Here is an 18,525-nt window from a genome sequence, read left to right as displayed (position 1 = left end):
ATGATAAAGGAAAGCACGAAAAAACCATGATTTTATATTTACCAGATACTTCAAGTATTGATTGTCACGATACATAAAAATTAACATTACAGAACTTTGACCTGTTAACTTGATCGATTTACTGTGAAATAGAGTAAATCGCAGAGTTCAGTAACTCTTGATTATATCAATAGCGTAGTCAACATATATTATGGACAACGTACTGGAAATGGATCAAATTTTATGACCAGTGTAGCATGCAATTTGACGCCCCATTAAAAACAGTATATGGCTAACTAATTCTACTTACTATTGAATGCTGCAACCTAGCAGTTCCGGCAAACCACAGCAAATTTTCTGGGGGTAATCCGGAAAATGGACGAGGTTGTCGTAACCATAGATGTAGAAGAAGCCACGATAATTACGCCAGACGTAAGCTACCTGATGGACAGGGACCATTCTCACTGACTGACGCTAAAGGTTAAAAGATAAAATAACATTTTAGCATTCGTTTCCATAAATTAGGATTAAATCGAAATCAAACCTGAGCTATGGTTTTCTCCGATGACAGGCGTGACCTGTGTTCATCCAAAAGCTCGCGTGAGGCATGATTGACTGCTTCATCAGGGAAAAAGTTGATGGGCCACACGGCAGCTTTCTCTTCATCAAAAGCGACACGGCCCTCAACGGAGCGAATGAGCAATTCGGGCACAGCCGTGCGTTCCACCACACGATCAGACCTGTATATTCTCCATGAGACTGTTAACTGAAGTGCAAGCTTTAGCTGGCCCCGAGCCAAGCACGTTTTGCACGGAAGCTGGCCCGGTCCAAGGCAAACAACACAACGGCGCTGGCCTCCCCCGTTACATTGGTAACAATCCTTAGGTAAGGCCGGAGCATTTCCCCTTTCAGCTTCGGATACACCTCCACTTTCTTCTTCCAGTATTTTCCCTGTGCCGTTACAGGCGTTGCATCGAATCTGCTCACGCATGAAAGACGTATCAAATCATTGACCTTAAATAATAAACTGTCAAATTTACCTCTCCATTACCGAAACAGATCCAACATCTTCTCCTACCCAACGTAGAACAATCGTAGCAATTAACGACCCGGGCAGAGTGAGGCACTTCCACAACTATTTGGCCTTCCTTAAATTGTAGTCATTTGGCTTAATTTATAAAATTTGTTGGCTCCAACTGTTATCTTACCCTGTATGGATTGGGAGGAACTACAAGGACATCCCATGGTTTAGGTGTAGGCCCTCTGTCAGCTGAATCAATCACTTGACCAGTGTATGGCTCATGAATCCAGACAGCAGTTCTCTTTTCCGTACAGGTTTCCAAATTATACTGGAAAGCGAAAGCATTTTTCTATGAACCCCGTTAAATAAGATTGGAACTTTAAAAAAATTTACATGAAAAGCAGAAGAAGCTGTTATGTCCATGATCGTCATTTCCCGTGCACACGCCAAGCCCCAACAATGATTCTGGGACACGTAAGAAAGCACTGCATCCCTTGCTGTAATATCGTCGATATTTGGTACTATGGCATTTCCACGTCTGGACGACGAGTCTCCGTCTCCGACAACCGGTTCTTGTGGTAGCGGTTTGATCAAAGCTGAAAAAATAATTAAATTAGACTATTTTCCCCCAACTATTCCAGAAATGTCATCAGTATGTTATCTTCATTTGAGATAACGTCGGTATGCCGGTTACCAAACGAACTGAAATACATAAACTACTGCGAAATCAGTTTACACGCAAATTTAAAACCTAAAATGGTTTACTACAAAACAATTTGAAAGATTAAAAAGAAAAAGATGCACTGACTTGGTTCGTACGTGACATGTTCGTAGCCTTCAATGATGAACTCATCGAAGGCACTGGACGAAATTTGGCTCTGATGTCCTTCTTCATGAGATGGTCCAACTGCCGACGACAGTAGTGATTTAGGCCTGGCTCCTTGCTCGTCCGATTGGACATGTCCATCCAAATTTGCCACTTGTCGAGATGTTGCGGCTTCGCTGTAACTGGGTGGAGACCGCTGGAGAAGAACAGGTGGAGGCACAAATCCACGGGAACCCGGAATGGTTACCACCGTTCCATCACCACCTAAAGAATAGTGCAATGAAGGAAGGGGTTTCATCATGATAACTTGCCCTGGAATTTCCTCGTAATCTCTTTTTCTAAACTGACGTTGATCTGCCATATTTCGTCCAAGGAATCCAGCAGTGAAGTAAAATTTAAAAATTCCAGATGAAAGGCTGAAATAGCATAGCTCTGCCACACTCGTTCACAAAAACCGACTGAAACTCTATCTTACCTACGTAAATTTTCTTTTATGATTTAGTTATCTATGTGGCCAACTACCTATATCTTGCGGTGAGGGCGATAAGATAGGTAGTCGTTATGGTGATTGATATCCAATGTGTAATTTTTTTTTCAATATTTTTGGTTATTCAGTTCTTTCTGAGTTTATCTTTTTCAGAGACCCAGGTAACTACAAAAAGTGAAAGCCAGGCAAACGACAACGACGATGAGGAGTAAAGCAGCCCAAAGAGGAAGTAAATGTCGCCTCTGAGGTATTCGGTGGACGCGGATCTATTGACACATCCTATATTAAAGTACATCATATTGCAATGTAAATAATAATTAAAGTTATAACCTGGTTGTCAACGGAAATGCTGATAACAGCTCCTTCGCTTAGTCCTGTGATGTTCTGTCCAACCTCAATGTGGCAAGGAACGAAGGCTAACCCCGTGATGAAATTCGAATGAGCATTTTCGATATGTTTAACTAACTGTAATACAAGAGTTGGGAGAATTTAATTCCCTCTTCACTTTTTCTTCACATTTTTTGAAGAATTATTTTGAGTGAAAGTTACCTTTAAGTTGAATGTAGTATAAATATCAATACATCCGCCAGACATGGAGCCGATCGCTACGAATTTTCCGCATGGGCTCGTAGTTAGGGCAGATATTGCTGCAAGATTATTTGGAACACTTTTGACGAGGAGAAAACTGGATGTGTCCCATACTTGAAGAAAGCTAGGTAGTTTCGATTTGGTTGGGTTGGTGATGGTAAACAGCCGTGGTCGTTGACCATCACCATTACTTACCGAAAATCTGAAATTAAATTAAAAAGTCATTCAAAGCTTTTGTGAATACAGCCACGTTTCATTTCTTTTTTCATTTTAATACCTGCATCGTTTAAATAGGTATTTGGCATTTTCTGGACGGCTCCATTCAAGCTGACACAGCTTGTTACCATCTTTGGTATTCCAGACAAACGCACAACCATCTTTAGACACACTAACAATCTGCAATTTAAAGATGACATTTAAGTTGAATGTCAAAAATTGAATTTGAACTAGCTGCTGTACTTTTTGACAATCAGGGCTAAAATCAATATCATCAACTTCATTTTCATGGGCTTTGATGTCTCTCAATGGTTTCAAGGAAGGAAACTGCCAAAGACGGATGTAGCCATCACATCCACCAGTCGCCATTAGCTTGCCATTTGAACTAATTCTGACCACTTTTTGGAAGGACTCATCTGCTGGACTAAGTTGCAACAAATCTTTTGCAAATGACAAACCTAGAAAACATGCAGATGTTTATTTACCTCATGTCTGTTTTTATACTATCCAATGGGTGAGCTAACATTCTTAATCTTCTCTGGCTGAGTAATCCTTTTCGAAGAGACTCTGGTGATTTGCTATCATTGTCCTTTTCAGATGGCTTTCTCTTCCTAACAGAGTTGTCTGGGCTTTTCTCTAAAGAAAGGGAAAACTAGACAATTACATTACATGTCAAACATTTGAATTACAGCCCTGTATAAAATACCATTATCAATTTGATCACTGTAACTATGGCTTCTAGCAATCTCAAACTTCTTGTTGATGTAGTAAAGTTGAGAATGGTCATCTAGCCCAGCTACAAAGTAAAGTTTTTTGCACTTGGATTTGGTATCCTCGTAGGAGGTGCAGTTCATTACTGCACGACTTCCCGTGTCATGTTTCCCAACCTGAGTGGCCACACATTGTTCTCCATTGAAGGTTAGCTGGTAAATTGCCTGCAAATTTTATTCACCATTATTTAATGAACTTTTTCATCATTTTATTACACATACAAATCCATTGGAAACCCCTGTTTTGGCCGCCCCACCTCCACCGGCAACTACAAAATGTCGATCCGTCAACATTTCCACCGCATAAAGCGGAAAATTTACTTTTGCAGCTGCATCTCCTCTTAATTCCTGTGCAGAACCCATAATCGATCGTGGACGAGTTATTCACCGGTTAAAATTAACAAAAAGCTTGATCAAAAAAAGAAAATCAAAAGAATAGCTGACGACATTTGACACATCGCAATTTTTGGACGTTGCCAACAAAAATAAATAATTTCGGCTCGAGCAAACTTGGTGGGAAATCTCAAATCGATTAAGATGAATAAATTTTGGAGCGTAAAGTACGCAGATAACCTCAACTATCCATAATTAATACATTAATTGTTGTTTTTGAAAGAAGATCCCATCTAATCTCAGTTCAATAGAAATGCTGGGTGGGTTCGACTACATGACTATTCATTCCTAGAAATCAATAGAGAAGTGTACGCTGTGCAAGATAACTTTGTGTTGCTACTTACGATTAAAAAACGTCGAATGTTGCGCTTTCAAAAGTATAAAAATGACCCGAGGAAATCAACAGGGATTCATTTCAACGTTGGCCTTGCAGTCAAGTAAAAGAAAAACAAGACTTTTGCTTTAAATTTGTTTAAAAACCTGTTTCCAACTGGGGTATTGTCATGAGATGCACGTACGTTCCGGTAAGCTATTTTCTTTTTTCTTACATTTCTTGTAATTCGAAACTGGTCATCCTCCTATGACTGCGTAAACTATAGTAAGTTCAATTCACAGTTGAGCTTCGTGCTCTGTGCCGTTGCCATCGTTGGGTGTTGGCCTCTTCATCCGCTGGAGCCATCAACGGATGAGCTTTCTGTGCCTATTTCCTCATTTCAATCACCACTTGAAGAGTAAACAGTTTCCCAATAAAAATAGTTTCTCAGCAAAAAGTTTGACGGAATATTTTTAGATTAATTATGGGTGGTTTTTTAAGCCGTCCGGGACGTCGAGAAGAGACTAGTCCAAGGTTAAAATCGGAGGCCGAGGCAAAACCAGATCAAAACGAGTACGTAGGTCGTGACTCAGGGCACCGCCATTCGGCTGAACTAATTTTTTGTTTCGTTTGAGTTACAGGATTGAGGTTAATCGGCACAAAAACGAGATTGCCGAGTCGGAGTCGAGTTCTGACGAACTCACAGTTGGAATCGATCCAATTGAAGAATGTGAATTACCAGAGTACGATCCTTTCATCTAATGAATAGTTTAATAGTGCCTCACCGAAATCTCCTTTACGAGTAGATGCGTTGATTTGGTTCGAAATCCTTCTGATAAGATGCCAGCTGATGAAATTTCGTCTGCTGTCTATGTCGATCCAGTTCCTGAACTGCCAAGTCATCCAGCACCCGAGTAAATACAACAGTTTTAATCTTTAAATACGTGAAAAGTAAAAGCTGGCAATTTACCTGTAGGGATGAGGTGGTGGAGGTTGACATTGAAGAACAGGATAATAGTCGAGACATGAGATCCTCCCCACACGATGTAATCCAGGAATCGTCTTTCAATGACAAGTATACGTAAATTTCCTTGACCTTGATTCACTGAGCCTAACCGTTGTTCAATTTTTAGTGAGAATATTGTGGATGTTTCTCATGAACAACCACATCCGGACTCTTCTCTCCATAAGGTCGATTCAACAGATTTCCCGTCCAAGTAAACTCTTTTTACCCTAAACAAATCCGAAATTCAAATGAGATTAGAGTTAAATATTTTTGGTTATAGGGAAGAAGAGGTTACCGTGGAGGAACCACAGTACGAACGAGACGTGAGATCACCTTCCATTTTTCCGTTTAGTCTTCCTCAACATGTTCTTGTTGATGAGTAATTATAATGTTACCCATTGTTCCATTACGAATACCTTTTTAATTGCCATTCGTTTAAGGGATGCGGACGTGATTGTGGATGTTATAAGTGAAGAATCTCGCCCGGCATTCGATCCGTCCATTCATTTGATGGCTGAACCAGTTATTTTTCATCCACAACCTTTACCAGTCGAAGACGTGATCGAGTTAGACTTGGACATGGATGACGAAATGATGAAAAGGAAGAAAAGAACTCTCCAGAATCCTAATAATATTCATTCGGAATTGAAAGAGTCACAGCCAGGACTCGACGATGAGTAAGACTTGTTGCCCGTCACCGGATTCTTTCTTTTAAATCTCGTAGATAATCTGAAATGATGAAATATTTTATGTCTAATGTCGTCGTTAAAGAGTATTAAAATTCTGGCCAATAAAACTACATATGTTTATCAGTCAAATGGTTAATTTACCTAATTAAATGCAATTAAAATAATCACACGTTGTTGAATCCAACTAGGGACTTGATTGACTTAAACGTGGACACGTACAAGCGGAAGAAACGAGCACGGAAGATCCCTCGCCATCAGACAGTGCTGGACAATCCAATCTGAAAGCCTGGAATCAAAGAAAATCTTCGTTATGCATTTCATTTACAGTGCCATGGATGTCATGTTTTTAATGCAATTTTCCATCCAATAAATTCTTTTTGAAAATAAACAAGTCATGCAACTTAATAGACATTGGATTATGACATCATGCATGTTTGTCATCTTGCTGTTACAGTAACAGCTTCATATCACGATTATAGTACGTAGGTCAACCGGGAAATGTCGCAAGAGGTTATTACCTTCAAGAAAATGGTTGTTCGAATTCAGAGGCGTATAATAATTTTCCTGGTATCACATTAACACAGCTCCTCACCAGGAGATTTATGTAACTCCAAACGGCGGCGCTGGATGGCAAAGAACAAGAGAAATTGTCATAATTCTGATGCAATATCCATTCCCATTTTGTGAAGTGAGTTGGACGCTAGATTAAAATTGTTCTGTGAAAAATGTTTTACCAAATAAAATGCGCAATGCGATTTCTCATTCCACGTTTGAAGTTATTCAATCAGCTGTCCATGTTTTTGTTCCGTTTTCTCACCAATGGTAAGTTCGCGAAATAGTTAATATTTCAAACCCCCCTAAAATGAATGCTGAAAAAGTTATTCGCAAATAAAAAAATAAGTTTGTTGTTATTCAAGCACAATACCTTTGAATTTGTTGAGTAAAGTAGGCGAAATGCCGAGTGTTGTGCCCACGAATGAAGTACCAAACATTGATGGACAATCGGGTCAACTAAAGAGCCAGGAAGAAAATATTTATGAACAAGTGCTGGCTCTTGAAGTCAAATCAAATTTTCTATGAACAGCAGTTACTTACCATAAAAGAGATAGTGTTGTAGTAGCAGCTGGAAATATGATAATCTTCCAGTTCGTGAATGTAGACTTAGGATGGACATCTAAACAAGCAACTTCGTGATGCCCTATATCTTCCAACGTGTCCATTGTTGTACCACACATTTGATCGTTTCTTATTCATTATATTTTAATTGAATTTTAGAAGACATAAATAATCAATTTTAAACCAACTTTACTTAATCAATATTCCCTCAATCCTGAACTAGGCACAGTTGAAAGTATCAGCACGAAGAGATCGTAAATTGACAGGCGGTTATTAAATAACTATGTGGTACGATTTAACAGCCCTAGGTAAAATATAAAATTAGTGCTCTGATGTGTCGTTAAAATTAAATTTTTGCATTATTAATTACTTCCTTTTTCGTTCGTCACGCGACTTGGCGCAAAGTTACAAAACAAACGTCCTTCCTCATAGTATTGCAATAATCTGAAACTTGTTTTCGACTGCTAAAAATGAAAACGTTCATCTGTAAGGCCATTATGTAATGGAAAAGACGATTAAATAATTATGAAATGGGTTACGTAAAGCTACTCAGAGTGATTACATCATTATGCTGCATTCTAGAAGTTTTTAGCGCCAGAAAATGAATTTGTTTTGGCACTAGCTTAAAAGACAGTGACGTGCGAGCTGTCACATAGTCGGGTATCTCAGATCCCAAAGTTGGACAAGGAGCGACGTGAGTCTGATATGGTCACGATTTCGTAGCTTAAATCATAGAACAAAAGAAAAAGCATTAAAGATTCTACACAGTTTTTTCAAAAATTTGTGATATCTTTTACCAAGTTTCTCAATTGGGAAGCCAATTCTAATCGTCCATCAGAGGATGGCCCTGACATTGCTATTGAAACGCCACGTACTTATCGTTTGGAGTCGTTCCACCAGCTTCCCAGCACGTAGTCCTTGCCATTCGTGAAGACGAGCCTTGATATTTTTGGGTGTTTTATATAAGTCACACTACCTGCGTATGGCCTACATGTTTTCAACGTTCTACTTTAAATTTCGCTAACGTAATTCACAAAAATAGGATTCATTTACCTAGGTATGAAGAAACCCTAAAAATGAAAAAAAGTTAAATTATTTTAAATAGAAATGTTGGATATGAATGGTTACATACGACCATGATGGCCAAGGAAGAAAAGAGAGAGTCGTAAATTAGGAAGTCGGAAATATTTTGCTTGTTGTTCTGGTTCCGCCCAAAAGAAAAGTCAAGGCGAGGCCATCTCGGTAATAACGGCCGTTACTAAATAAGCGTAGGCAATACTGCAACGGAGATCAGACTTCTCTTTGGCGTCACAACTGTCGGTCGTTGCAATCCCTTCGTCCCAACCACGTTCGTGAATCTCACCAACTAGCTCAAGAAAAAATGTTTAAGGTAAATAAAGTTTTTTTTAAACTTGATTTCCTTGTTGTTTTTAATTGGACTGTTCAAACGTGCAACTGACCGAAGAGTCCTTGGTGACTAGTTTGTTTGACGGTTAGAAACACGTTCCCGGTAGGTGATGCACGTGCCAGAGGCACTTTCACTTGAATAGCGCGCAATTCTTTCAAGTTCACGTCCTCGTGTGTTCTAAATAGTTTCACGTACCTCTCCTCTGGCTTCTAACCTTGAGCTGGATAAAAATAAAACATAATTAGTCAATACATAATTTTTGTTTTTTTCTACCTAACCAGACAGTGACCATATCTTTCTTGCTGATGGCACTTTTGGCCAACGGTCTGCCTCGTCCTACAATCTCTAAAGAGTCTCTGAGGAATAAAATAACTCCTTCCATGACCTTGGTGTTCCAGTCACTCCACGATGCCGCCACTATCAAGGCTTCTGAGAAGGTAAAGTTAATTAAATGGTTAGTTTAAAACATAATTCATTACTTTGGGTAAACGGATAGGATGGAGACGAACCGCATTTCACGATGCCCGAACTGAATGTCGGGACCGAATTCACGGAGTTTCGAGACAAGCCAGAAGATGATTTCTCAGTAGCCAGGGGAATTTTCGGTGATACAGAATCTGGAAGAATGCCACGTATTGTCATTATGCCCATTATCGCCATCTAACTGCAAAATCGAAATAATAGTGTTTCATAACAATTCATCAATTCCCATGTAACCCACGCACTCGAATCATTATCTATTATGTCATGAATACAAAATCTTTAGACTTGTACAGGCAATTTCTTTAGAAAAGTTATTCAACTGGCCCCTGTAGTATTACTCGCTTTTAAAAAATTTAAACATTTTTCTTTAAAAAAGGGTTAAATGAACTTTACCGGATGGGCAATAGCCATAGGCTGAGGTTATGTAAAATCCTTTGGGATTAGAAGGGCAAAGCCCGAGTTGGGGTGGATTTTGTTGAACCTACCAAGGGTTCACCTGTCAATGACCGTAAACTTTTCCATCAGGGATTGCAGCTGGACCAGCCTCTTCGTATATAAAGGTCCAACATCCAGTAGCCAAAGTCGTCATTATCTGCTTGTCCGATGCCGTTGAACAATGGCAACTCTTCTCTCCGTAAGTTGAACCTTAGAATTGTTTTAAAAGAGTTGAAATTAATTTTTCGTTTAAATTGTTTAGTACATAGTTTTAATTGGCGTAGCTTCCGTGGCTCATGCTGCCCCGGTATCGGACCCCACGTTCGGAAGCTACGGGATATGGTTAAGAAATCCAGATCCTATAAATAATCGTCAAAGCCAGTTTGCTGATAACTTGCCGATACGAACGAACGGCCAGTACCATGTCCCATCGATTGTTCCTTTCCAGCCCTGGATCCCACCATTTCGTCCCATCTATCGCAATCGCCCATTCATCAGACCATTATGCCGACCTTGTTACAATTCTCAGCAAATGGTTGGAAGCCTGAATCAAAACAACACGGTGCAAAAACAATCAGGAATGATTGAAAATTGGCTTAATTGGTGGCCTAGTTTGGTTCAACCACCGCCCATTTGGAGCGTCTGCTGCCCCAGGCCAACAACTGTCAAACCTCCACCAACAAGTGCAACTGTAGTGACAACATCTAAACCAGCTCTTGTTCTTAGAGTAGGACCTAATCCATTGATTTGTTTGCCGTGCAATGGCCAATCAATGAATTCTGAAAACATTCGCAATGTTCGTCCTCTGTTTGCTGTTAACGCAAGTGACCAAACGCCTTCACACCCAGATGTTTCAAACGCCTTTTTGGATTGGTTCGCCAATCCTTTAGGGAACATTTGGAGAGAGATTTGCTGTCCAACAACCATCAAACCAGACACAACGCCAATAACAACGACAGTAAAGGCAAAAACGTGTACGAGTTCAGAAGACGAAGCTTCGGGTTGTTCCAAATTAATTTTCGATTCGATAACGACTGATGTGCCTACAACTTCTACAGAACCAATCACTGCCAATCCAACAACTACTGAAAGGCCAAGTACAACTTCATTTCGCCCACTGCATATTTTAAGAACAACTTCTGCTCGACCCATCTCAACTCGGCCACGAATTTCTGCCAAGCCATCCACTGCCATTTTAGAAACAACCAGCCTGACTACGACTTCACTGCCCGTGACATCGACAGATCCATCTACACAACCTGACACAACAAGATCAACTAGCACTGCAATTGCTCAAACAACAGCAGAAATTACGGCTGAAACAACAACTACTATTTCAAGTTCAACGACTTCTGACCCATCCATGACGCCATTTTCTAACATAACCAAAGGACCCAACTGCCAAACTGTTATCCAAGATGGAATTGCCGTTGAAATTTGTGACAGCACAACCCCAATAACTACGGAATTTTCAACTACTGCCCTAATTGAAATGTCAACAACGGTTGAAAGCATTCCACAAGCCGAAACGACAACAGAAGAAACTCCAGCTGTCACAAGTGAATCCGATCGAACAACTGTATCAACGAATATTCCAACTGCCATTTCAACGACCGAAGCCTCTGAAAGAACAACTGCCCAAACTACTTCAACAACATTGCAAAATACCGAAAATAGTGCAACATCTGAAACTGCCTCTACAACTGAAAACACTTCAACAACTGCCGCTAGTGCAACTACGGAAATCGCTCAAACAACAACAGAAATTATTCAAATTTCAACCGAATCCGTTCAGAAAACATCCCCAATCGCTTCAACAACAAGTACAACAACTGAAATCGCTTCAACAAGTGCAACTACTGAAATCGCTTCAACAAGTGCAACTACTGAAATCACTGCCACAAGTGCAACATCAACTGAGGCTCTTTCAGCGGAAGCTGTCCCAATAACTGCCGAAACTACACTTGCAACATCTTCATCCACTGCCCAACCCACTGCCGCTAGTGCAACAACTCCTTTAACTACATCAACAACTGAAATCGTTCCCATTTCAACTGCCGAATCAGCCTCAGCAATCACTGCCGAAACCACTGCCATCAGTGCAACAACGTCTCTAGCTGAGGCTCCAATCACTGCCCCAACTACGCTCGCTAGTGCAACAACTGAAATATCTTCAACAACTACAGCGTCAGCTTCAACAACAATTGAAAGCAATCCAACGACAACAGAATCAAGTGCAACACTCGAAACCACTGCCATCAGTGCAACACCTCTAATATTTTCAACAACTACAGAGTCCGCTTCAACAACAATAGAATCAAGTGCAACATCCGAAATGACTGCCACAAGTGCAAAAACAGATGAAACTACAACTGTTGAAGCTTCAAAGATAGAAAGTATGTCAACTCAAACGGTTGGAGCATCAACAACAACAACCGCTGTTCAAAGTACGTCAACAGAAGCCCCTGCTACAACTGCCGAACCCACTTCCGCTGGTGCAACAACCCAAGCTGAGATCCCTTCAACGATATCTACGACCACTGCCGAAACCACCGCAACAACTTCAATAGAAACTGTACCATCAACTGAAATCATTCCGACAATACAAGATTTATCAACAAACGAATCCGCTCAGAGCACAACCGTAACAGAAACAACTGCCGAAATGACTAGTGCAACAACCCCAACTGAAACAACAACGATCGAAACCCGTCCAACGCAAACGGTTGATGTTTCATCAACAGCCGGTTTAATTTCAACTGTTCAAACAACAGAGGCTGGAACAACTGCCAAACGCACTCCCGCTGGTGCAACAACTCAATTTGAGATCCCTTCAACAACCGCTACAATCACTGCCGAAACGACGTCTGCTAGCCCAACAACTGCCGATAACGTCCCCACTAGAGCAACAACCCCAACAACTACGCAAACCGATTCCCCGAATACGTTTGAAGCTTCATCAACAACTGAAATCCCTTCCACATCAACTGCCAAAACAGAAGTCCCACCCACTGCCGAAAACAATGCAACAACTGAAAATCCTGTATCAACTACGGTAGCTCCAACAGAAGCCGCTTCAGCAACTGCCAAAACCAGCGCAACAACTAACGTAATCACGCCGGAAGCTTTTCCCATAACAGATCCCACTAAGGAAGCAACAACTTAATCTTCAATCACGACAATCAACTTCCTCGACATAGAAAACTAATGGCTCTGGAATCGAACTCAGTTGCAACTGAAGCTTTAAATAAAATTCACTTACTTTGTCCGTCCTTGCGAAGCTGGAGTTCCATCTGCTCCATGTAATTTATTTTTGCCATCCAAACGCCAACTGCAAAATAGAAAATGTACAATTAGGATATTTCACTACCATGATCATTTGCGTACTTTATCGATCTATCCCATCATCATTATTTAATGTAATACAAATCTAAACCCGTATGTCTTCATTTAAATTGAAACAAAAAGCGAGAGTCATTGAGAACTAGGCTACATCTAACGTGGGTCATTTGCATTGTGAATATCTGGGTCAGAATGAATTTACGCGTAATACAGATCGTATAAAAAGGCAGTGACGACATTATACCGCCAACTCTCATCGGATACACTACATCCACGATGAAAGGATTAATTCCTCTTTTATTATTGGCCCTCGCATCGTACGATGTCGATGCTCAAGAGCCACAAGAGGCTCAATTAGTTGAAGTGTTTCAAGAGAGTGATGCTATTCCATCACCTGACGAGGTAAATGTTTGTAAATATCTTTCCTAATAAAATTGAAATTAATTATTTAAAATAGGCTAGTGGCCGTTCATTCGGTATGTTCCAGAATTTCGACGCGTTGGGATACAAGGAAAATTTACTTCACAACAAAATTAGTTTTCTCTTCTCGCTAGTCCCTCGGCCAAGTTAATTAACCTTAAAAATTTTTTTAAGAAGCTAAACCTTAAACATAATACTATTCGTTTTAGATGTAGCGCATTGGAATCGGCCACCATATCCAGGTGGGTTGGGTCCTTACCCGATGCAGCCGGGAGGTTTTCCACCTGGATATCCCGCCCAATTGCCTCAACCTGGACCCTTACGTCCTCCGCCCTTTGGCGGAGGACCTAATCCCAGTCAAGGATTCTATCCCGGTGCTGGTTTTAATAATCCTTATTATCCATCAGTAGTACCTGGTTATCCTGCGATGCCGCCTGGTTTATATTCACCTGGTATTCTACCTGTTGTTTCCGAGAACAACATCACCACCGACGTGAGTGGGGGTGGTAATAAACCTTCGGCATCAGCTGCTCCAGCATCTTCGGCATCGGCTGTGGTTGCTGCAGCTTCAACAGCAGCTCCAACGACAACAACAACAGCGGCTAGTGCAGACGAATCAGTGGCGGCAGCAGCGGAAGAAGAGGAAACTAAAAGACACACAATCATTAAAATGATGCCTAAATCATTCCATATGAATTGACTATACTTTAGCCTATTTCATTTTTGATTTTAAGGGAAATTATGGAAATGTAAATAATTGAATTGAATACAAATTACATCGCAATCTGATGAAATGTTGGAGTGAATCTATGCGAATTAATCCGGGAAATGGTGTTGAACTAATAAAAAGGAAATAATTAGTGAGTTTCATATGCAAAAAAATTAAGCATATTCACCTGGCATTTAACTCGAAAGCCAGCACGTGCCAGGTGAACTTAAATGTTTTTGAAGAGGGAAGCAAGGTGACCTCTAAATTGATTTACTTCTGCGAATTGAGAACGGCAGACAAAAAGGGAGGATGAAGAAACCCTTCCCTCCTATTTTAAATACGAAAAATGGCAAGAACATGCCGCCCGTCAGGCCCTTGGCCCATATTCCTACTAGGGAATTTTCAAGGTCAAGCATTTTATAAAGTTTCATACCTGTCGGTAGCGCGCCGTTTGATATGAATCTCTGGAACGGACGAGGTCATATTCAGCAAGTTGGCAAATGCAATGCTGGAATCTGCAAGAATGCAAAATATGGAAGACGGAAGAGCCTTGACAAAGCCGTAAATTATAAACCCGTTTACACCAGGTAAAATAGACGTAGATTCACCTGAAATTTTAAGGTGGGTGTGGTGATAAAGGACATTGGATTAAAGGACGGCCAGCCAGTTTTTTGACCCCGATGAAATGACCTGTCAATGACCTGAGATGGTAGTTGAATTTTTCTTGAATTTTATGCTTTTCCAATAAGAGGTGTGTCAGCAGTCCGGTATTTAAAAACGCCAAAGTATAAATAGGCCCAGCATCCAGTATTCAAGGTCGTCATTTCAATCTGTTCACTTCTCCGTGCATGATCATGGCTGTTCTCCTCACAGTAAGTTTCAACCTAATTTTTAAATGTTAGAATTTTTAAGTTAAGTAATTATTTATTAAATAAATCAATAGTTTATCGTGGTGATTACGGTAATGTCCGTGTGTCAAGCTGGTCCGATATCAGCGCCGCATCATCCCATGTTCCGGTATCCGGCTGTCGGTTCCAGTCGCCAATACGATGTCAACATTCCCGGTTTGGTGAGGGTTAGCGGACAGCATAATTATCCGTATCATTCCGCTTCTGCTGTTGTTCCATACCAAGTCCAGCAACGATGGATGCCGACTGGTCCTTTAACTCGGAAGCAACCCGTTCCGCCATTCTGTTTGCCTTGTTCTGACACGGGCAGATCTTACGGATACGAGCCATTTGTCCAGAATCGCGTGTTGTTTCCTTCTTTCACTATTAATGGTGGAGTTAGTAGTAATCCACCGACACAGTCTTCATCTATGGACTGGATGAACTGGTGGACTAACCCACTTGGATTCTTATTCCCACAACAATCCTTTCCTCAACGGCCCATTTGGAGTTTTGTCTGCTGTCCGAAACCAACCACCACTACTACGAAGCCAACGACAGCAGCGCCAGCAACAACCGTAGCTCCCGCAACAACCGCAGTTCCCACAACTACAGCAGCTCCCGCAACAACGGTAGCTCCCACAACGACAGCAGCTCCCGCAACAACCGCAGCTCCCACAACCGCACTACAGCAGCTCCCACAACAACGGCTGTTCCCACAACGACAGCTCCCACAACGACGGCGGTGCCTACAACGACGGCAGCTCCCACAACAACAACGGCTGTTCCCACAACTACAGCAGCTCCTACTACAACCGCAGCCTCCACAGCGACGGCAGTTCCCACAACGACAGCAGTACCTGCAACAACTGTAGCTCCCACAACGACGGCGGTGCCTACAACGACGGCGGTGCCTACAACCACGGCAGCTCCCACTACAACCGCAGCTCCCACAACTACAGCAGCTCCCACTACAACGGCTGTTCCCACAACGACAGCTCCCACAACGACGGCGGTGCCTACAACGACGGCAGCTCCCACAACAACAACGCTTCCCACAACGACAGTTCCCACAACCACCGCAGCTCCTGGAACAACAGCACCCCCTGCTCCAACGACAGCTCCTACAACGACGGCGCTTCCAACAACGACCGCGGCTCCTGGAACAACAGCACCCCCTGCACCACCAACAGCTCCAACACCAGCCCCATCAGAAAGACGTCTCGAATCTGGCACCAACAGCAATTCATTACCCACGGACGCTATTCCACTTTCAGGACTCAAACTCTTGATGAATCTCTTCCCTCCCAGTTACATCAGCTTCCTCCGTCGTTGAAAATGAATAGAATTTTGATGGCTTGCGTTCAATTGCATCCGATTACGGATTTAATGTACGCAGGTGGGGCCATTCTGGGACATTTCCTGTAACATTTTCATGTTCTTCATATTTATGCATTTTCAAATCCTCGTCTCGAACAATCTGTGTGCAAGTGTAACCTACGTAAAATACATTAAATGTAGTTTTTTTTTCTAAATTTCTTTCAACTCTATTATATACGGCGAGAAAGCTTTAGAAAAAGAAAAAAGAAGGGAGATGTTTCACCCTCTTACCATGTTTCCGGAAGGTGTAAAAAAAATGGTCAGAACCGAAATGAGGTTATTGACGGCATTTGGCGAAAGTTTTAAAATTTATGGTCTACCTTTTTGTATGTGCGATATCCTTGACCGCCCAAATTTGACCTGATTTCTTTTCATTTCTTTGGGGTTCCTCTTGAAATTTTTCTAGGAGAAAGTTAAGTTTAAAAAGGGAGAAAGGTACATGAGTGAAAGGTAAAAGTAAAATTTCAATTTTTTTTTATAACGGGTGACACCATTTTACTGACCTGGGCTGAACTTTCAATACTTTTTTTTTTTTTTTCAAAAACGAAGCGGCCTATATAAGAGCCGTTTCAGTGTCCAACTCACATGTCAAACAAAATTCAACCATGTTCGCGGTAAGTTCTTAAGCATTCTTCCTTATAAATTGTAATTTAGTTTAAGATGGATTTCTTTAAACATTATTTGATTATATACTACCTTGAAACTTAGATTGTATGGATTGGTGTCTTAATGGTGTCAGCTTCGCTGGCCTATGAACATCCTATAAAGAGATTTAAGCCAATGGTTATCGTTGCTGGAAGGCGACAAGGATATGCTCTTCCAGCACAAGGTTATGCCATTGCTCCGGCTACCGACTATGCCCCGTCTGCCAGCTATGGAGTCCCTGCTGCACCTTCAGGATATGGAGTTCCTGCAGCACCTTCAGGATATGGGGTCCCTGCAGCCTATCCTGTTCCAAGTTATCCAACTTACGAATACCCTGAAGAAGAAGGTAATTTTAGATTGTTATGTTATCAATTACAACAAATATGTTTTAACAATTTCTTGTTGTTATAATTTATCAAGAGTCCAAATGGCAAAAGTTCTCTGGAATGATCCAGAAAGGCATCAAGGGAGGTGTTGAGAACGTAGAGAAAGGTATTAAGGGCTCTATGGACAAGCAGAAGGAGAATATGGAAAACATGAAGGGAATGATTGAGAGCATGGCTGCGATGAAGAAAGAAAAGATACAAGAATTCAAAGATACCATTAAAGAACATATGAAGAGCAAGAAACAGAAACCTGTAGAAGAGTATGAATCTTATGCTCCTGCTTACCCGGCACCAGTTTATTATGCACCAGCACCTGTGTACTCAGCTCCTGTATATTCACCACCAGCTTACGCTGCTCCAGCCTATCCAGAGCATCTTATGAACCACCTTCCTACACAGCACCGTTGGCTGAACCAGAACCAAGTTACTTGCCTACAATTCAATCTTCATACCCAACTGCTCCCATTTCAGCAGTACCTTTTCCATTAGCCAATCCATCTGCATATGCTTCATCATCATCAGATGATATTTCAGGACCAGCCAACACTGGATCGCTTAGTTATGCTCCGCCATCATCATACCCAAGGGCGCCATTACCTGTTCCTGTTCCGGTGGCAACTCCACCGCCTTACAGCGCATCTCCCGCGGTTTTGCTTCCAGCACCTTCAAATTTCGCCCCAACAGCACCATCAACTGACTTTGCCGTTGGGTCTGCTTACGGAAAGTAAAAAAAAGATTCATCATCAGTTTGAGTGTACATAACCAATGTGCTATGAAATACAAGGGGTTCTTTTCCCTCCATTACAACAACCACGTGAATTTATCATGTTTGAACTCGGTTTCTTTATCTTACACTAACGTCATCTAGTGACGCAAATCTATAACTTTAGCCATCTAGCGAAAAAAAAATTTCCTAGATAGCAAAAAGAAGCCTAGAATGGTCACGTTTTAAATTGAATTAGACAAAACAAGGAGAAACGAGAGACACCGACATTTTTGTAGCTTATTTTGGGCAGAGAAAGGGTT

General features: G+C 41.3%; 6 protein-coding genes and 2 long non-coding RNA genes across 8 annotated transcripts; 5 read left to right on the top strand and 3 right to left on the bottom strand.

The window, feature by feature from the left end:
- Positions 1-18: 18 nt before the first annotated feature.
- LOC130700530 (uncharacterized) lies at positions 19-4,431 on the bottom strand. The gene is made up of 15 exons (XM_059496677.1): positions 4,110-4,431; positions 3,824-4,052; positions 3,603-3,753; positions 3,361-3,541; positions 3,179-3,297; positions 2,863-3,103; positions 2,644-2,778; positions 2,471-2,579; positions 2,302-2,314; positions 1,809-2,266; positions 1,394-1,596; positions 1,188-1,328; positions 1,020-1,127; positions 524-958; positions 19-453 (listed from the first exon to the last, which is right to left on the bottom strand). The coding sequence occupies exons 1-15, from the start codon at positions 4,248-4,250 to the stop codon at positions 289-291; spliced, it is 2,829 nt and encodes a 942-aa protein (XP_059352660.1). The 5' UTR covers positions 4,251-4,431; the 3' UTR covers positions 19-288.
- A 234-nt stretch (positions 4,432-4,665) lies between these two features.
- Positions 4,666-6,610, top strand: LOC130700078 (uncharacterized). The gene is made up of 10 exons (XM_057522087.2): positions 4,666-4,804; positions 4,896-5,011; positions 5,071-5,166; positions 5,235-5,336; positions 5,400-5,507; positions 5,570-5,668; positions 5,727-5,810; positions 5,880-5,978; positions 6,040-6,276; positions 6,477-6,610. Exons 1-10 carry the CDS (start codon positions 4,784-4,786, stop codon positions 6,568-6,570), a joined length of 1,056 nt encoding a protein of 351 aa, XP_057378070.1. The 5' UTR covers positions 4,666-4,783; the 3' UTR covers positions 6,571-6,610.
- Positions 6,611-6,971: 361 nt separating this feature from the next.
- LOC132088238 (uncharacterized) lies at positions 6,972-9,096 on the bottom strand. Its single transcript, XR_009421625.1, has 10 exons — positions 8,865-9,096; positions 8,537-8,770; positions 8,458-8,474; positions 8,202-8,391; positions 7,967-8,127; positions 7,775-7,888; positions 7,598-7,708; positions 7,384-7,533; positions 7,209-7,299; positions 6,972-7,100 (listed from the first exon to the last, which is right to left on the bottom strand). It is a non-coding gene; the product is annotated as an uncharacterized LOC132088238 (long non-coding RNA).
- LOC130700093 (uncharacterized) lies at positions 8,713-9,585 on the top strand. Its single transcript, XM_057522104.2, has 3 exons — positions 8,713-8,794; positions 9,094-9,249; positions 9,309-9,585. The coding sequence occupies exons 1-3, from the start codon at positions 8,786-8,788 to the stop codon at positions 9,474-9,476; spliced, it is 333 nt and encodes a 110-aa protein (XP_057378087.1). The 5' UTR covers positions 8,713-8,785; the 3' UTR covers positions 9,477-9,585.
- Positions 9,586-9,895: 310 nt separating this feature from the next.
- LOC130700531 (mucin-2-like) lies at positions 9,896-16,623 on the top strand. The gene is made up of 8 exons (XM_057522580.2): positions 9,896-9,929; positions 9,993-12,884; positions 12,931-12,958; positions 13,299-13,474; positions 13,530-13,638; positions 13,702-13,985; positions 15,145-15,486; positions 15,558-16,623. The coding sequence occupies exons 1-8, from the start codon at positions 9,912-9,914 to the stop codon at positions 16,422-16,424; spliced, it is 4,716 nt and encodes a 1,571-aa protein (XP_057378563.2). The 5' UTR covers positions 9,896-9,911; the 3' UTR covers positions 16,425-16,623.
- LOC132088237 (actin nucleation-promoting factor WAS-like) lies at positions 13,329-14,286 on the top strand. Its single transcript, XM_059496618.1, has 3 exons — positions 13,329-13,474; positions 13,530-13,638; positions 13,702-14,286. The coding sequence occupies exons 1-3, from the start codon at positions 13,349-13,351 to the stop codon at positions 14,190-14,192; spliced, it is 726 nt and encodes a 241-aa protein (XP_059352601.1). The 5' UTR covers positions 13,329-13,348; the 3' UTR covers positions 14,193-14,286.
- LOC132088239 (uncharacterized) lies at positions 13,912-14,504 on the bottom strand. Its single transcript, XR_009421629.1, has 3 exons — positions 14,389-14,504; positions 14,270-14,331; positions 13,912-14,139 (listed from the first exon to the last, which is right to left on the bottom strand). It is a non-coding gene; the product is annotated as an uncharacterized LOC132088239 (long non-coding RNA).
- A 382-nt stretch (positions 16,624-17,005) lies between the features above and the next one.
- On the top strand, positions 17,006-18,309 carry LOC130700084 (uncharacterized). Its single transcript, XM_057522094.2, has 3 exons — positions 17,006-17,082; positions 17,177-17,459; positions 17,534-18,309. Exons 1-3 carry the CDS (start codon positions 17,074-17,076, stop codon positions 17,986-17,988), a joined length of 747 nt encoding a protein of 248 aa, XP_057378077.1. The 5' UTR covers positions 17,006-17,073; the 3' UTR covers positions 17,989-18,309.
- The last annotated feature ends 216 nt before the right edge of the window (positions 18,310-18,525 follow it).

This window comes from Daphnia carinata, chromosome 8 (assembly GCF_022539665.2).
Source record: "Daphnia carinata strain CSIRO-1 chromosome 8, CSIRO_AGI_Dcar_HiC_V3, whole genome shotgun sequence".
NCBI classification, from domain to species: domain Eukaryota; kingdom Metazoa; phylum Arthropoda; class Branchiopoda; order Diplostraca; family Daphniidae; genus Daphnia; species Daphnia carinata.
The sequence above is the reverse complement of the archived record's forward strand: the minus strand, read 5'-3'. Positions and strand labels throughout refer to the sequence as shown.

What these genes read in the sequence shown, in the direction of transcription:
- LOC130700530 (XM_059496677.1), bottom strand. Translation starts at nt 4,250, where the DNA reads ATGGGTTCTGCACAGGAATTAAGAGGAGATGCAGCTGCAAAAGTAAAT. An exon ending in CAGTGATCAAATTGATAATG is followed by an intron (nt 3,754 to 3,823) that starts GTATTTTATACA and finishes CCCTTTCTTTAG; the next exon opens with AGAAAAGCCCAGACAACTCT. An exon ending in GCATTTCCGTTGACAACCAG is followed by an intron (nt 2,580 to 2,643) that starts GTTATAACTTTA and finishes ATGTGTCAATAG; the next exon opens with ATCCGCGTCCACCGAATACC.
- LOC130700078 (XM_057522087.2), top strand. Translation starts at nt 4,784, where the DNA reads ATGAGATGCACGTACGTTCCG. An exon ending in GCAAAACCAGATCAAAACGA is followed by an intron (nt 5,167 to 5,234) that starts GTACGTAGGTCG and finishes TTTGAGTTACAG; the next exon opens with GATTGAGGTTAATCGGCACA. An exon ending in CCAAGTCATCCAGCACCCGA is followed by an intron (nt 5,508 to 5,569) that starts GTAAATACAACA and finishes ATTTACCTGTAG; the next exon opens with GGATGAGGTGGTGGAGGTTG.
- LOC132088237 (XM_059496618.1), top strand. Translation starts at nt 13,349, where the DNA reads ATGAAAGGATTAATTCCTCTTTTATTATTGGCCCTCGCATCGTACGAT. An exon ending in CTATTCCATCACCTGACGAG is followed by an intron (nt 13,475 to 13,529) that starts GTAAATGTTTGT and finishes TATTTAAAATAG; the next exon opens with GCTAGTGGCCGTTCATTCGG. An exon ending in CTCGCTAGTCCCTCGGCCAA is followed by an intron (nt 13,639 to 13,701) that starts GTTAATTAACCT and finishes TATTCGTTTTAG; the next exon opens with ATGTAGCGCATTGGAATCGG.
- LOC130700084 (XM_057522094.2), top strand. An exon ending in CGAATACCCTGAAGAAGAAG is followed by an intron (nt 17,460 to 17,533) that starts GTAATTTTAGAT and finishes TAATTTATCAAG; the next exon opens with AGTCCAAATGGCAAAAGTTC.
- LOC130700093 (XM_057522104.2), top strand. An exon ending in CTATCAAGGCTTCTGAGAAG is followed by an intron (nt 9,250 to 9,308) that starts GTAAAGTTAATT and finishes GTAAACGGATAG; the next exon opens with GATGGAGACGAACCGCATTT.
- LOC130700531 (XM_057522580.2), top strand. An exon ending in CTATTCCATCACCTGACGAG is followed by an intron (nt 13,475 to 13,529) that starts GTAAATGTTTGT and finishes TATTTAAAATAG; the next exon opens with GCTAGTGGCCGTTCATTCGG. An exon ending in CTCGCTAGTCCCTCGGCCAA is followed by an intron (nt 13,639 to 13,701) that starts GTTAATTAACCT and finishes TATTCGTTTTAG; the next exon opens with ATGTAGCGCATTGGAATCGG.